This window comes from Leptopilina heterotoma, unplaced genomic scaffold, assembly GCF_015476425.1.
Source record: "Leptopilina heterotoma isolate Lh14 unplaced genomic scaffold, ASM1547642v1 Lhet_14, whole genome shotgun sequence".
Classification (NCBI taxonomy): domain Eukaryota; kingdom Metazoa; phylum Arthropoda; class Insecta; order Hymenoptera; family Figitidae; genus Leptopilina; species Leptopilina heterotoma.
In genome coordinates, this window is record NW_025110859.1 from 1,962,732 (window position 1) to 1,980,495 (window position 17,764).

Here is a 17,764-nt window from a genome sequence, read left to right on the forward strand (position 1 = left end):
TTTCTTTTTAATTTGTGTTCATTGTTTTGCTTTTGTATATATACAAGAGCATGAATTATTTATTTTTTTCTTGCTAATACTGTTAATGTTAGCGTTTGAAATCAATTTATATTCAATTAATTATTTTTGTGTTTAAAAAGAATGTATAAATAATTTTTTTTTACAAAATACCGGTAGGAGAAAAAAGGCTTGAATCGAGAATCTCGTTGTAGATTACACATTTTTTTTTCTTGTAGAAACTTAAAATTTAAGAGAACGTGGGCGTAGTGTTAGAAATCCTTGAATACCAAGAAATTTGCGAGCTGCTCTCGTCATTTCGAGCTGATCCATTGTTTGACCGCAAGCAACCGTTGCCCATTGCACTTCCAACTGCAGCTGAAAAATTAAAATCTAGTTACAAATCACAGTGAAAAATCATTTTTTGATCATTTGACATTTTATTATTATTCATTGAAAATTTTGTTTTATTATTATTGAATTATTATTTTATTTTACTTACTACTTTCATTATTATTTTCCTTTTTTATTTTATTTACTACTTTCATTATTATTTTACTTTTTTATTTGATTTACTATTTTTATTATTATTCTACTTTTTTATTTACTCTTTTTGTTATTATTCTACTTTTTTATTTACTATTTTCATTATTATTCTACATTTTTATTTTCTCTTTTTGTTACTATTCTACTTTTTTTTATTTATTATTTTTATCATTTATTAGTTTCCTTATTTTATTATCTACTATTTTCAATATTATTTTACTTGCGACTGAAAAATGGACTTTGGTTTTCAATTATTTGAATTTTTGAATCGATTTTTTAATTTAAAAACAAAACATTAAATTTTTATCTACTCTTTGAACTAAAACAATTTTTTTTCTTTTAAAATATTTTTCTCTCTTTGTTTACGATTTTAATAACTACATGTATTCCAGTTTTTAAATTATTTTATTATAAAAAATTTTATGAATTACTATTAATATTCAATATTTAGAAACTAAATAAAAATAATAAAACAATAAACAGTTATATAAAAAAATAACCGAATAAAACAATTTTTTTACTTCTTTAAATTTATTGAAATTACATCTTTTAGTCTTCTTTCAAGAAATGCGAATAAAATTATTTTTAAATTTTATTAAATGCTATTATTAAATAATAAAAATAAATAAATATTTTATTAACCAAAAATAAATAAACTAAATTTATTAAAAAATCCCTATTAAAAAAAAACAATCCCCAGAAATTTCACACGAAAAAACATTTAAATGACCAAAATCCAAATAACACAACACACAAATATTAATCCCCTTTTTAAGCAATTAAAAAACCTTCTTGAGCTGAGAATAAATTAAACTTGATGAATAAATACACATTTAATTAATGGAATAATGATATGTGATAAATGAGAGAAGCAAATGTCTGTCAGGATACGTCGAGATAAAAGCGGACTCACCTTGGCGCGTTTGGATGGTGGCCGAGGTTGAGGGCTGAAATTACAGGGGCTGTCAAACGCGTCGAACGATATAGCCCTCTTGGCATTCGACTTCCGATGAACGGAGACAAAGTCGTGGGAGGTCTGGAAAGGATAGACACACTCTAGCTACAGCCGGCAAGTATTTTTAAGAAAAAAAAAAAAACACACGTGGAAATTTTTTGATAGAGTCAATTTGATTTCTTAATTTTTTTTTTGCTTTTTTCAGAATTTGAAAAAGATTATTTCAAAAAGATTTAAATTAGATTTCAAAAAGATCTAAAAAGATTTTATAAGATCTAATAAGATTTTAAAGATTTCAAAAAGATTTAAAATAGATTTAAATTAGATTTCAAAAAGATCTAAAAAGATTATCAAAATAGATTCATTATTCGAAAAGATTTTCGTAAGTAAAAATAGTAAAAAAAAATTCTCCTTTCTTTAATTTACAATAAAGAACCAGAGGGTTCGTAATTTCTGTTAAATTCACAAAATTGGAGAGTGATCTTAATTTTTTTTCTTTCGTTTGTAATTATCGTAAATATTTGACTAGGCCTCTGTATTTGGTACATACGCGAGTCATCATATAGTGAGCTTTTTTTTTTTCTTTTACGCTCAGGAATTAATTAATTATCTTTGGGTTGTTCGTTTTCGCCAAAAAAGGCATTTTTTTTTGTTTATTTAATTATTTTAAGGGGACAGGATCAAGGTACTTTGGTACGCTAGGCCAGGCCTGTTAAGGATGATTCGCTTTGGAGTTAGTGCTGACATGCAACAACCCAACAAAAAAAAAAAATAAAATAGCCAATCCAAAAAAAAGAAAAAAAAACAGGGCAAAAATAAAAAAAAACTTTAAATAATATAAATATTCATATATAAATACCCTCAACAAATAATTAATAAAAAGATTTTTTTTGAAATCTTTATACAAAAGATATATATAATATAGAAGAAAATAAACATATTTTTTGTCAGCTTTCTTATTTTTTTTTAAATACGCCTTCGAAATTTATTTTTATTTCGAAGCAGTATTTATGATCTACTCTCGGAAAAATAATAACAATGAAGTCAGAGCTTCAATTTTTTTTTCTTTTTTACAAATATTCTTCGAAAATTGTAAAAAAAGAGGAAATTCGATCGTTATTTTTCTAAAAAAAAAAATTAAAAATATAATTTCTTTCATTAAAAACAAAATAATTGTTTTTTCTGGGGGGATGGGGGAAAAAAATTCGAACGATAATACCTACAAGGATAGGAATAAATTAAGTACTTAACGTCTTGGACGTTTCTACTAAAAACTAAAAGCGTCACGATAAATTAAAAAAAAAATAATTAGAAAGGAAATAAGCAACATGGTTTTTTGATCTACATAAACCAATAGATTTTACAACCGAGCAACGCTGCGTCTTTAAGTTGTTCTTTTTTTTGGTTACAATTAATTAACAAGGAGAAAGAGAAAAATAATGTCAGAACTTAAGAAACAATTGTTGCGCTCAGGATATTAAATATTTGTACAATTGCCTGTTGATTTCCTCATAATTAAATATCTATAAAACCTAAAAACTAATATATAAAATGTCAAAAAAAATATTAGTTTTTCAAACTAAAAAAATATTTTTCAATTACGAAAAAAATTATAAATTTAAAAATATTTCATTAAAATTAACTTGAAGCAATTGAATTTAAAATCAATTGAAATTAAAATAAATTGAATTTAAAATCAATTGAATTTAAAATGAATGGAAATTAAAATCAACTGAATTTTAAAATCAATTGAATTTAAAATCAATTGAAATTAAAGTCAATTGAAACTAAAATCAATTGAAATTAAAACGAATTAAAATTAAGATCCCAACTGAAATTTAATTTTAAATTAAATATTTTTAAACTCAGTCAAAATTCAAAAACAAAAATTTTTAAATTAATTAGAAATTATTTTAATTAAAATTCTTTTTAATTAAAAGAAATAATAATAACTAAACAAATTCTTTTTAATTAAAAAGAAATTCTAAGGGTTTCTTTGGGCATAAAATTTTTTGTTGAAAATACGTACACCGGACATATTCATGAAAGACGCTACGAATGAGTTCCCGATTAATGCGGGTATACGAGCGACAAATATGAAATTCGAGTGCAAGTGTTAGAAACAAAAAAAAACTATATTATGTTTAATAACAGACAAAACAGAGAGCGATGAAAAAAGAAACATGAAAATAAAAGAAAAAGAAGCAGAGAGAGAGAGAGAGAGAGAAAGAGAAAGAAAGAGTTAAGGAGAGAGTAAGAGTAAGAAAGAAAAGGCCGGCTAGCGTGTCTAAAGGCGATTGGAGCGGGAATAGTACCAGGAAAGGGCTGGTTGGCTTAAATTTTCGCTTTGACTTTGGACATATTGCTCTACCTTCACGGGACTCGGTCCTGCTGCCAAAAAACTGTCCTCCAATGCCATTGATGCTGGAGAAAACAGCACTGATGTATCCAAATTTTTACTCTGAAATTTAAATCATATTTTCGTTAAAATTCCTCTTGTTGATTGGAGTTTCTCTAGTAAACGGATAAAATTTTGAAATTTATAAACGAATTTAAATTGAAATTCAAATTTAAAAACGAATTTAAATTCAAATTTTAATCAGTTTATTAAACATTTTCTTTAATTTAAATTTTACTTGACTTAATTTTGATTTTATTTTAACTTAATTTAAGTTCGAAGTCAAAATTAAATTTAAGTTCAAATTTAAATTATTTAATTAAAAAATTTCTTTAATTTTAATTCGACTTTGAACTACACGAAAAGAAAATTATATTAAAGTTTGTAAAAGTATTTCACAATTTGGGGAAAAATGCGACAAAGCGAAACTTTAACATAAAAAATACTAAACAATGAAAGGAATAATATGCAATTTAGTATAATTATATCAAATATCAAGAATTTTAATATAAATTTACTAAATTTCATACTATTTCTTTTACTGTATTTAGTATTTTCTATGTCATAATTTTGATTTGTCGCACTTTTTCCCCAAATTGTAAAATACGTTTACAAAATTACAAAATATATTTTCTCTCCGTGTAATTTAAACTCAAGTTCAAATTTAAGTAATTCAATGAAAAAACTTGTTCAATTTAAATTCGACTTGACTTAATTTTGATTTGACTTCGAATTATAATTTACTCCATAGTGAATAATTTCTCTCTTCTAAACGAGTTAAATAATTCATAGAATAAATTTTTCTCTGTTAAAAGTAAACTTGAAATTGGAAAAAAATTGGACAATCACCGGGGTCTCGATGGCGAAACTCATGTCCGAGGAATCTGTTGAATTTGCCCACGCTTGGCACAGTGCTTTTCGTGCTCGTTTACCACCCGGTGCACTGTTCTCCTTTCCTCTTCGCCTTCCCGTTCCATAACCAGAATCCTGAAGCATACTGCTTGAACAGGCAAAACTCTCCTGATCCGTTTCCTGTTTAATAATTTCCGTGAGGGCATCCAAACGACTTGGCGTTGCCGGCAAATGTGTCGATGAGCCGATTCTTCGTTCCAATTCAGCCAGAGCATTTTTAAATGGTGTCGGTGTCCTAGGCGTCATGCCATCTGAAAATTTTTCAAATTTAATTTCAATTCACTTTTTTATTCACTCAACATTTTTTATTTCTATACTTTTCATTGTTTTTATAAAATTAATCTAATTAATTAAATTAAATTAATTAATTTAATTATTTCTCAAAATTCACGTTGTAATGCTTTTAATATTCAATTAGAATCTAAAATTTTAACTGAAATTCATTTTTAAATCAATAGTTATTCGAAAATTCTACAAGAATTCTATTATTCAAATACAAAAATAAATAATTTATTTATTGAATGTTTCTTAAAATTCAATTCTCATAAAGAATTTTATAAACAAATTTTTAAATACCTAATTAGGAATTCTTTTGACGAATTTTAATAAAATTCTTAAGAATATCTAATTACATTTTTCGAAAAATTCGATTAATATGAAAAAGAATTGAAATTCTGCGTTGAGTTTTATTATTTATGAAAATAATAAAAAACATTTTATTGTTTATGACAAAAAATTGAATCCCTGTAAAATTTTTTAATATATATGAAAATAATTGAATTTATTACGAAAAAATTTATAAAAAATTGATAAATTATTTGAATTCTTGTAAAGTTTTTATTATTAATGAAAATAATTAAATGATTGCGTAGAATTTTATTAGAATTTTTTTTAAATAATTGAATTCTTTTGGAAAATTTTATTAAAATAGTTAATATTGAAAATCGTTTAAATGAGGAAATTTTTTGAAAATAATGGTAATTTTGACAAGAATTTTATTAAAACTTTTGAAAATAATTGAATTTTGGAGAAGAATTTTATTATTCATAAAGATAATTGAAATTTTGACGAGAATTTTTTTCAATTTTTGAACATAATTGAATTTCTGCGAAGAATTTTATTACTTTTGAAAATAATTGAATTTATGCAATTTTTAGTGTTTTTAACTAAAATTCTTCTATAAATCCATTATTATTAATAATAATTAATTAAATAATATTCAAGAATTGAACTAATTTCAAAAGAATTTGAATTATTAAAATTTTTCAAAAATCTAAGTTCTTTAAAATTTTTAATTAAATTAATTGAAATTTTATAAAATTTCAAATTAAAACCTTTTTTGGTTCATCTATTTATGAGAATTGTAAACGAAACTCTTTTAAAATTAAATTAATTTTGAAATATTTCAGTAAAATTATTCATTAAATAATTTATAAATAATAATTTTCTGATAGTCCTTCAAGATTTAAGATATTTAAAAAGAAATTATTGTCAGAAATAGAAAAAATTGTATCAAAATTCGTGATAATTTCATAGTTTATGAGTCAAACGAAAAAGAAAGAAAAATTCAGAATTTTCTTATGAATTCAAAAAATTAAATTTTTTCCTGTAATTTTAATAACAATCTCTGATTTTTCCCTGACGTATGGCAACCCTGTAATTAATTAATGAGTTAATTAGAACTCACCACCGAGATTGCGACGCAAACCTGACGGTTGGGGCGTTGTGAGAGCCTCGGGACTTCCCTTTGGTGTGCTTGCCCTGGGCCATGACGTCTCAGGACTGAGACTATTTAAAAATTGCGATGGACTGAAGGGCAATTGTTTAATGGGAGTCGATGGCGTTGTTCCAAGATTATGATGTTGATTTAACAAATAATCCGATTGATTCCCACTGTCCGGCGTGTCGGTTCTCTCGATCATTTGGAAATTGCGCTTCCTTCGGAGAATCGGCGGTGGACTTGATTTCTCCTTCTCCATACAAATATTCCCTTCCTCGAGATCGGGCATCGGAAGGAGACGAATTTCCGACGACCTCGAACTACTCGCCTCCTTTTGTATGTCCAAATCGAAATATCTAGCACGAGAAATATTTACCCTTTTGAATAGAAAATCAAAATAATAACTAAATTTCAATCGTTCTTTAGAAATATTTCTATCCAGAATATTATTTTTAGAATCCGTAAATTAAATTTTGATATTCGTATAAATATTTTTATATCTAAATTTAAATACCTGGAGAATGGAGATAATGTTTCGGATTTTATCCTCTGTGAACCATCTCGTCGAGGTGGTGAATTTAGTTGCCTTTCGGCGTTATTGCATTCATTTAGGTGCATCATATTCTGATAATTACTCTGCGGACGATGGGAGGTTTGTTGCTGCTGCTGTTGTTCCCAAGCTTTTGTCCAATCGAGCTGATCGAGATCGCCACAAACGGCATTCTCGGGTATCGATGAATGTGACGAACTGCTTTCGCCTCTTGAATTTTTATTACTCACTTCAGTAGAATTATCTTCCTGTGTTTTCTGTGTTTTCGATTCTCTACTGTGGCTTGAACTTGCATTCGCAGCTTTCCTTCTTCCCCTCCCTGAAACAGAAACAAAGACAAAATTATTCATTAATTTTAAATAAAAATTTATATTTAAAGTTTAATTATTTTTAATTTTGTTACTATATTTCTTTTTTTTCCTCAAAAATCAGTAAATTTTGCTAATCAAGAGCGAGGATTATTAAATTTACCTCTTGATCCAGAGAGTCGACCATCTTCGGTTTCATATTTTCGCCTCATTGTACTGTTCCAATGATTTTTGATTGCATTATCCGTCCTTCCAGGTAAAAGTTTGGCAATTTTTGCCCATTGATTACCGACTCGACGATGTGCCTCAACGATAATTCGATCCTCAGCCTCCGTCCAAGCGGTTTTCTTTATACCTGGATTTAAATGATTGTGCCACCTTTCGCGACATTGTTTTCCAATACGACCCTTTAAATGTCTTGCTATTAATGTCCATTTTTTGGGTCCGTATCGATCGACCAATTCGACAACTTTCTCATCCTCCTGGAAGAAAAAAGACATTTTTTTAACAAAAGAAAAAATGGATTTAAATAAAATGTCTTTAAATATAATTTTAATAACAAAATGAAATATTTCAATCCTATAATTCTTTGCGAGAATTCAATTATTTTGATAAATAAAATAAATTTCTTGGAAAGAATTCAATTATTTTAAAAATATTAAAATTCTTCTGAAAAATACCTACAATTATTTTTATAAATAAAATAAAATTCTGCGTAGGAATTCAATTATTATTAAAATAATAAAATTCTTTGGAAGAATTAAATTATTTTAAAAATTATTAATAAAATTCTTCGGAAAAATTTAATTATTCTCATAACTAATAAAATTCTTCGCAGAAATTCAATATTTTGCGCGAATATCTATTCGGGCGTGTGGATTCGGGTTTTCGTACGGGAACCTTTTTCAATACAATTTTAATAAAATTTCTCGAAAGGATTTCATTATTTTCAAAAAATTGTATTAAAATTTTTCTAAAGAATTTGAAATTATTCTCAAAAGTTTTAATAAAATATTTTATGAAAATTCAATTATTTGCAGTACAATTTTTATTTAATTTCTTGAAAGAATTCAATTATTACCAAAAAATGTTGATAAAATTCCATAATCAAATTTTTAATTACAATTAATAATAGACGCGATTATTTTGAAAAGCTGATAGAAATTCTTAGTAAAATTCAATTATTTTCAAAATTTTTCAATTAAAATGATTAAAAAACTATTCTTTTCAAAAAATTCAAAGAAATTCTTAGTAAAATTCATTTATTTTCAAATTTTTCAATTAAAATTATTAAAAAACTATTCTTTTCAAAAAATTCAAAGAAATTCTTAGTAAAATTCATTTATTTTTAAATTTTTCAATTAAAATGATTAAAAAACTATTCTTTTAAAAAAATTCATAATTTTAAAAACTTGAAAGAAAATCTTTATAAGTAGAATTCAATTACTTTCAAAATTTTCAATTAAAATTTTTAAAAGAACTCTATTATTTAAAAAGAAATTCAAAGAAATTCTTCAAAACTGTTTAAATTATTTTCATAAGTATAATAATATTTTTTTGAGATTTTAATTATTTGACATACAATTTTAATAAAATTTTTCGAATGAATTCAATTATTTTCAAATTTTTAATTTTTTGTTACGATTCTTCTTAAGAATTAAAGATTATTAATGTAATTTTAATATTCAATTGTATTTTTCTATTTCTTTATTTTTTACTTTTCTGAAATTATAATTTTTATTAATTATGGATTTTTTATTTCTGAATTCTTTAACTTTTTTAAAATTATAATTATTCTAATTAGGAATTTTTATTTCTTCTGATTCTTTATTCTTTAATCTTTCGAAATTATAATCTTTCTAATTAAGAATTTTTACTTCTTCTGATTCTTCATTCTTCAATTTTTCGAAATTACAATTTTTTTAATTAAGAATTTTTTATTTTTATTTACATATTTTTTTATTTATTATTTAGTTTTTGTTTAGTTTTTTGTAGTTTTCTTAGTTATTTTATTTTGTTAAGTTTATTTTTTAGGTTTTTGTTAAAACTTTTAGTTGTTTAGTTTTTTAAAGTTTTTTTTAGTTAAAGTTTTCTTTTTGTTGCTTTTCTTTAGTTCTTTTTTGATTATTTATTTTTTGTTCCATTTTCTTTATTATTGTAAAAGAAGAAAATCCAACCTCCTTGGTCCATGGGCCTTTAACCAATTCGGGATTAACGACTTTGGCCCATCTTTGCTGGCATTGAACGTCACTTCTGTCGGGGAAATGGGCCGAAATAACGTCCCATCGTAAATTCGATCCATGATGATCGGCGTGGCTGACCAATTTTTTCAAAAGAGCATCCTCCTCTTTTGTCCAACGACTTTTACTTATTTGCTTTCCTTGAGGCACGCCATTTGGATTAGTCGCACCAGACGATGAATTTTGCGTCGTCCCTGGATAATTCGATGAATACTCATTTTCTGAATCCTCACCGCAGCTGGACTCATATCCAGATCTCGAACTGTAAGCAAACAATTACATCAAATTATAATTACAGATGATCAAAAATTCCAATTTAATTAAAGACTAAAAAATGCAAATTACTAAAGATTACAAAATGCAATTAATTAAAGACTTAATTAATTACGACTAGAAAATTTTATCGATTAGACTGACTTCTTCTTTAAATTCTTTAATTAGTTAAAATTAATTAAAGAATAATATAGAGAAAAATTTAAAAAATGAGTTATTGTCGAGTTCTGATGAATTATCTCAACTTAACGGAGTGATAATTCCTTTAACGAAAGGAAAAAAGAGACGAGAGGTGAATTAGAGAAAAAAAAATGTTATTCTATTGAAATGCTACGTTTTTGTGTGTCTCTCCTTCTATATCTACATCTTTGAACGAAAATTTGTTTTTGAATCAGGTCACAGGATATTACGGGTGGTTAAACATCCTTCCTGTTCGTCGTCTGATCCCTTTATTGTGATTTTGATCATCTTATACTCTTTTCCTGCGGGGTGGCGTGTAATTCTGTAATGTAACGTGAATCTTCCCTAAGGTTCGGTTCCTCGAGACTCACGAGTATGACCGCATCCTGTCAAAGCTCTCACGAAATCACAAACTTTATATATATTGTCTTTGCTTGAGGGTTTCTTTTTTTAAATTAATTTCCTGTCGTCGTGTCCACTTCTCGTTTTGGGGATACTTTTTTCTTCCCCCCTATAAGTCTTGAAATCATTGACTTCCTTCCGTTAGTACACGAAATTTCCTATATATCTAATTATTACTTTTACTATCTAGATCATTTATCAACTTTTAACGAGTTCGTCGAGTCGTGACTTTTTTTCCTGTATACTTAAAATCTCCTTTTCTTTTATTTCTATTTATTTTGAAGAAACAAAAGTTCCTTTCGAAAATAAAAATTACCTTTTCGGATACTTAATTTATCAAATTATTAATATAGTAATTTTTCACGTTAATCAACGGTCACAAAGTTTATTATTAACGACATAGAAGAATAAAATATTTTTCTAAGTAAATTCGTAAGCAGTTTCGTTTAAATAGAAAAAAAATTTTACTCAACTATTTTAGACAGGAAAATTGTAAATGAAAGAATTTGATTGCTTTTTTTAAGGAAAAATATTTTTTACTCCAATCGTTGAATATAAAAGTTGCGTAAACTTTTTAGAAAATTATTTAGAGGTAATTATTTGGAGAAAAAGAGTAGAAATTTAGAGAGTAAAGAATAGAAGAATAAAGGAATTATTGAGTAAAAAATTTCTTTCACTACAAATTATTAATATTATTGTATTATTTTTCTAATTTCGGAAAAATTCAAATTGGAACAAAAATGAATTTTTTTAGTGCAGATTTATGCTGACATTTCTCCACGTTTGGAAATCAGATTCCATTTTTCTCAGAGTGATACAGGATTCGCAAATGAAACCCAAGGTGATGTTTTCTCTTTCGACGAAAACAACATTTGATAATAAGTTAAGAGAGAGTGAGAGAGTGAGAGAGAAAAGTTGAAACATGCGTGGTAAATTTACATTCCGGAGAATGCATGAAGAATGACGTAATATAGTGTGCGAGACAGTACAACGGATGTGTTGTGATAAAAGTGACAGTTGAATTTGAGTTTATTTGAATTAAACGAAATGTTCCCATTCACTTTTATTCGACACAAGAAAAACATTAGAGACAAACACGAAAGTTCATTGTTCAAATTACATCTCATCGCCATCGTCTAATTCGGTTATGAATATAAAAATATCTATGTATACCTACTACAATAATATTGCGGAAATTGATTTTATAAATTTAAATTCAAAAGAGTAAAAATTATTTTCAATTATTTATTATTTATAATTAAATTTTCTATTAAATTCATTTAATGAATAATTAAGGAAGGTCTAATTCGATTGAATAAAAATACTTTTATAAAGAATTTATTTTCCAAAATAAATTCTCTATTAATTGAATTTTTTTTACAGTTTTTCACTAATTTTAATTGAATTTTCATTAATTCATTAGATAATAAAATTAGTAGAGAATTTTAATTGAATTATTTTGAATATAAATTCAAAATAATTGATTTTTTATTCAACTTTCGTTAATTCATTAATAAATTTAGTAAATAGACAATTTATAATCAAATGAATAAATTAATAAATTTAGTAGAGAATTTATATTCAAAATTTGTGAATTTTTATTTAGATTTGAATGAATTTTCCTTGGAATCTCATAAATTCATTAATAAATTCAGTAGAGAATTAATATTTAAAATAATTGAATTTTTGTTCAATTTTCATTTAATTTTCATTTAATTTTCATTAATTCAATAAATAAAAAATTTAATAGAGAATCTGTATTCAAAATAATTGAATTTTTATTTAGTTTATAATTAATTTTCATTAGTTCATTAATAAATTTAGTAAATAGAGAATTTCTATTCAAAATAATTGAATTTTTATTCAATTTACATTTAATTTTCATTAATTTAATAAAGAAATTGTATTCAAAATAAATGAATTTATATTTTGTGTTTATTGAAATTTCAATTAACTTTTTTTAACACATTGAATAATGTAATAATGAATTCATATTTAAAATAATTTTTCTCAGTCAAATTTATATTTATAAAATCAATTTCCATTTGTAGTCTTTTTTATTTAACCGAATTATACTTTTCTTAATTAATTAATGAATTTAATAGAAAATTAACACGTCATAAACAAATTTTGATTAGGTGATATAAATTTCAATTTTTATAAAATCAATTTCGATTTAAATTTATTTATAAATTATTATGAAAATTAACAAAAAACTAAATAAATATTCAATAATTTTGAATATAAATTCTCTTCTAAATTTATTATCTTATTAATTAATGAAAATTGAATGAAAATTAATTAAAAACTAAATAAAAAATTCAATTTTTTAAAATATAAATTCTCTGAATTGCTCGGATAAATTCAAATACATATTTTTAAATATTTTCATAAATTTTAATTATTTCCTAAAATTCTTTACAGGAATTAAATTATTTTTAATCCAATTTAAATAAAATCACACGAAAGAATTTAATTATTTACAAAAATTTCCATAAAAAATTCAATTTCAACAAGAATTTAAAATTCTCTAAAAATAATTTAATTATTCTCAAAATATTTTGAAAAAATTCTATATAAAAATTAAATTACTTTTAATGCAATTTTTAAATATATTCGTAAAAAAAAAATTGAAAGAATTCAATTATTTTTCAAAAATAATAAAATCCTTGTGATGAATTCAATTATGTTGAATATACTTCATTTTAATAAAATTCTTTAAAGAAATTTAATTATTTTTGAAACAACTTTAATTGAATTTCTCGAAAAAATTTCATTATTTTCAAATATTTCTATCTAATTCTTCATAAGGGAACGTTCATAAACTACGTAGACCAATCTTTTGGAAATTTTAACCCCCTCCCCACGTAGTTTAAAATTTTAATAAATTCTTCGGAAAAATTCAATTTATTATTTTTATAAATAGTACAATTCTTCGCAAGAATTCAATTATTTTCAATACAATTTTAATAAAATTCTTCTCGAGAATTCAATTATTTTACTAAATAATAAAATATTAAATAAAAATTGTTAATTGTTAAAAAATTATGATTAAGAAAAAGGAAATATACCCATGTAAGATATTTTCCCTCGTAAATGGCGATATGACTCTAAACCCCCCTTATTACGTAACGATAAAGGGACATTGTAACGGTGGGCAGTTTGTGGTGAACCTTCGGTCCGATAAGACGTATTATTTTAATAAATCCTGATATCACTTAAGAAGTGTTTTATTTAATTACTCCCCTCACACCCAATTTATGCATAATTTTTATTTCTCAATAAAAAAATTGTTCACAAACTAATTCTTTTCTGTTGGGAAAAAAAACATTGCATATTCAAAGTTTTTTAAAAATAAAAGAAAAAAATATTTATAAATTCTATTTGTCAATTACAGATTTTCTTTGAACATGAAATTGAAAATTTTTGTATTTTTAGAAAATAAAGAAAAAACTTTTACTCAAAAAAATGTTCTGTTACATTTATTTACGAATTTCTTTTAGTGTAAAATTATTCAAAAACATCAAAAACTTCTTTTTTAAAATAAATATTTAATTATTATTATTTTTCTACAGGAATTAAAATATTAAAAAATTTCAAATTCAAACTTTTTTTAAAATAAAACAACTTATAAAAGTATTGTTATTACTCCGAGTCTTCGACTCGGAGCAATCAATTTCTTCATGTTTTCTAATAATTAAAGATGACCCAGTGATAAAATCATTATTTTATATTTTATAAGAATATTGTTGACTGTAACTTCTTCAAAATTATTTTCATCATTTAAATTCAATTATTATTTTCTACAATTTTTAATTATTTTTTATGAAAATAATTGAATTCCTTAAAAAAAATTTATTATTTATGAAAATAATTAAATTATTGCAAAGAAATTTATAAAAAATTTGTAAATAATTCAATTCCTGAGAAATATTTATTATTTATGAAAATAATTAAATGTTTGCGTACAATTTTATTAAAATTTTTTTTAAACAATTTAATTCTTTTTGGGAAAGTTTATTAAAATAGTAGATATTGAAAATCATTGAAATTAGAAGAATGCATTTTATTTTTGAAAATAATTTAAATTAGGACATGAATTTTTTTGACATTTATGAAAATAATTGAACTCTGGAGAAGAATTTTGTTATTTATAAAGATAATTGGGATTTTTACGAGAATTTAAAAAAAAAAATTTGAACACAATTGAATTTTATTACTTTTGAAAATAATTGAATTTCTGCAATTATTTTTAATTTCTGCAAAATTCAATTCTTTTTAATGTTTTCAACAAAAATTTGAATTAAAATTTTTTAAATTCTATTATTTTTAAAGTTGCTAATTTTTATTTAAAAAAGTAAGTAAGAAATTAGCTGCTCGCTTTAGCGCGCGAATTGTTGCTAAATAATTAATAAAATTTAAATGAAAATTCATTAAAATCAAAGAAAATAAAAATGAAATAAAATCTGAATAGAAATGAATAATAATGAAAATTAAAAACAGAACGAAAATTAAATAAAATTCAATTATCGAAAATTCGTCTGCACATACGAAAATCGAGTTTAATAATTTAGATCCGCCAAACCGGAACAAAAGTTATCATGATAATATTAATTTCCATCCACCAACTCCCATCACTAATTGATTTTAAAATAGGATCATTTATAATTAGCTCAAAAAAATATCCGTTCCATGTGTCAAATATTATCTCCACCCCTGCAAAAGAGAGAAGAAGAAAAATAAATGATCCATCAACTATAAGATAATTAGATCTGCACAGATGGGAATTGAAAAAATATTGTTTATCCAAATCAAATAAATGTAAACAGTTGAAAAACTGATGCTGCGCTAGTTAAGTAACAAAAGAGTGAAAAAGAATTTTTTTTTCTCCTCCACAGAAGACCGTGTGTGAGTGTGATTGGGAGAGTTTGAGGGGGTGGTTTCTGAAACTGATGGGATAATATTAAAAGTCCGCAAAGCCATCTGTGTGGCGTGGCATATGCTTATGGCATGTGTACTCACATAGTGTCCTAAAGATATTGTGTGCCTTGGTGTGCCTGTTAGACTCCCCCATTATTGTAGCACGAGTGCATGACACACGAAGCCGACTGGGGTGAGGGTGGAGGTAAAAGGGGGGAGACCAAGAGAGAGAGAGAAAGAGAGAGAGAGAGGAGAGACATTTTTCAAGGGGTGTAAGGGGTCCTGCATCGTGTATGCAGCTGCCTAAGGGGCTCAAACACCATTCGTAATATATGTATATATAAGTATAAGGTGAGGAAAAGAAAAAAAAAATTTTTCTCTTTTTTCTTATTATAAGTTTTTAGTGTTCAAGGGTCATGCACTGAAAGAAATACCCGCACAGGACACAATTCCAGGAATTAAGAAAAGTCTCCTTGCATTTTTTCTTTTTTTTCTTTTTTTTTCTCTTTAAAAGAAAAAAAAAATAAACTATTCTTCCAAGATCCGGTTGTGAATGCGGCATTTTTTTATGACACCAAAACCCGGCTTCTTCCCTTGACTTCGTTTTACGATCCTAAAAAATAATAAAGTATAATAATTTTTCCATTTTTTCAAACCGCAACAAGTAAATGTTAATTTTATGGCAAATAAAAAGAAATTATTATTACTTTTGCTACCACTATGCCACTTCTAACTATTTTTATTTTTATAATTCTTTTATTAAAAAAATAAGAAATTTTATTTTATTCAAAATAAAAAAATTAGACATTTTTTCTACAAAATTTCAACATTTTTTCCTTCTACGAGAGACGCAATATTGTTGTAGAAAAAATTTTAATTGATGAAGAAATAAAAATTTTTGTAATTTTTATTTCTACCTAAAATAAAAGAATTAAACTAATTTTAGGAATTGTTTACAATTTCGAATCTGAAATAATTTAATTTATTAAATTTTTTGAAAAGAATTAAAGTGCGTTTTGGAGAATTTTAATTAGAAACGTTTGAAAATAATTAAATTCATTCAAAGAATTTAATCGAAATCTTCTCAAGAATTTCGTGAATATTTTTGAAAATAAGTTGAAGTACATACATATACCTAAACTTAATGAAGAAATTAATTAAAAATTTTTGAAAATAATTAAATTCTACAATTAATCTAATTATGAAAAAGAATTTTATCAATATTTTCAAAACTATAATAGAATTTTTTCTAAGAATTTTATCAAAATTTTAAAAAATAATTGAATTCCATATAAAGAAAATTTATTTGAAAATAATTAAATTTCTCCAAAGAATTTTATTATTTTTGAAAATAAACTAATTCTAGAGAAATTCTTCGAAGAATTTCATTATTTTTAAAATAATTGAATTCTTTTGAAGAATTTTATTAAGTAGGTAAAAATAATTGAATTATTAAAAATAATTTTATTCAAATTTCTCAAAACAATTGAATTTCAGAGACGAATTTTATTAAATATGAAAATAATTGAATTCCTGCGACGATTTTTGTTATTTATAAAAATAATAGAAATATTAAAAAGAATTTTAAGAATATTTTTCAAAATAATTGAATTATTATAAAGAACTTTACCAAAATTTCTGAAAATAATTAAATTTCAGAGACGAACTTTAATATTTATGAAAATAATAAATTAAATTCTTTTGAGGAATTAAATTAAAATTATCTTGATAATAATTGAATTCTTACTTATAATTGTTTCAAAATTTTTGAAAATAATTGAATTCCTTCGAAGAGTTTTATTATTTATTGCAAAAATAATTGATAATAAGTTTGTTAAATTTTTAATGTAAAATAAATTAAATTTGACCCAAAAATTTTACCGAAATTTCTCTGGAAAATTTTCCCTTCGACAGTAATATATTTAAATCACCATAGAAGTTCGAACCATCATTTTAAAATTAGCATGCACGCCAAAAATAACCGGTTTTGGTACATATTTATTCGTCTTGTTGCCATGAAGAACACTTGCGGGATACATTTTTAAAAGCCCGCGGAGGAAAAAAGAATATATTTTCACATATCGTATTACGCAAGTATAGGAAGGTACCTGAGGTTTCTATTAAAAAAAAGAATTCATCCGCATGAGAAAGTATATTGTTTCTCAAATTCTTTCGGGACTGAAATTCTCTGGCTTCTATCTGAAAAATTCTCTTAGTGTAAAAACAAAAACAATTACCACAACTGTAGCGTTAATATCTACACGTAATTATTAATAAATAACATATTTTACAAATAATATTTAATTTCTGTTAGAAATTTGTACCAAATATAATATTTTACTGAATCGACTAAAGTTCTCAGT

General features: G+C 24.4%; 1 protein-coding gene across 8 annotated transcripts in view; it reads right to left on the minus strand.

Annotated features, from left to right (window-relative positions):
• Positions 1 to 230: 230 nt before the first annotated feature.
• Positions 231 to 17,764, minus strand: part of LOC122497810 (transcriptional activator Myb) — a 40,308-nt gene continuing 22,774 nt past the window's right edge. For 3 of the 8 annotated variants that reach the window (XM_043605116.1, XM_043605110.1, XM_043605111.1), the window contains 8 exons: positions 9,564 to 9,888; positions 7,550 to 7,868; positions 7,043 to 7,397; positions 6,496 to 6,905; positions 4,746 to 5,059; positions 3,870 to 3,959; positions 1,457 to 1,603; positions 231 to 375 (listed from right to left, as the gene is read on the minus strand). In XM_043605116.1, coding sequence (XP_043461051.1) covers positions 241 to 375; positions 1,457 to 1,603; positions 3,870 to 3,959; positions 4,746 to 5,059; positions 6,496 to 6,905; positions 7,043 to 7,397; positions 7,550 to 7,868; positions 9,564 to 9,888 — 2,095 coding nt within the window. In that variant the 3' untranslated portion in view covers positions 231 to 240. The remainder of the gene's footprint in view (positions 376 to 1,456; positions 1,604 to 3,869; positions 3,960 to 4,745; positions 5,060 to 6,495; positions 6,906 to 7,042; positions 7,398 to 7,549; positions 7,869 to 9,563; positions 9,889 to 17,764) is intronic. The other 5 variants (XM_043605115.1, XM_043605112.1, XM_043605117.1 and 2 more) reach the window with 5 other exon arrangements.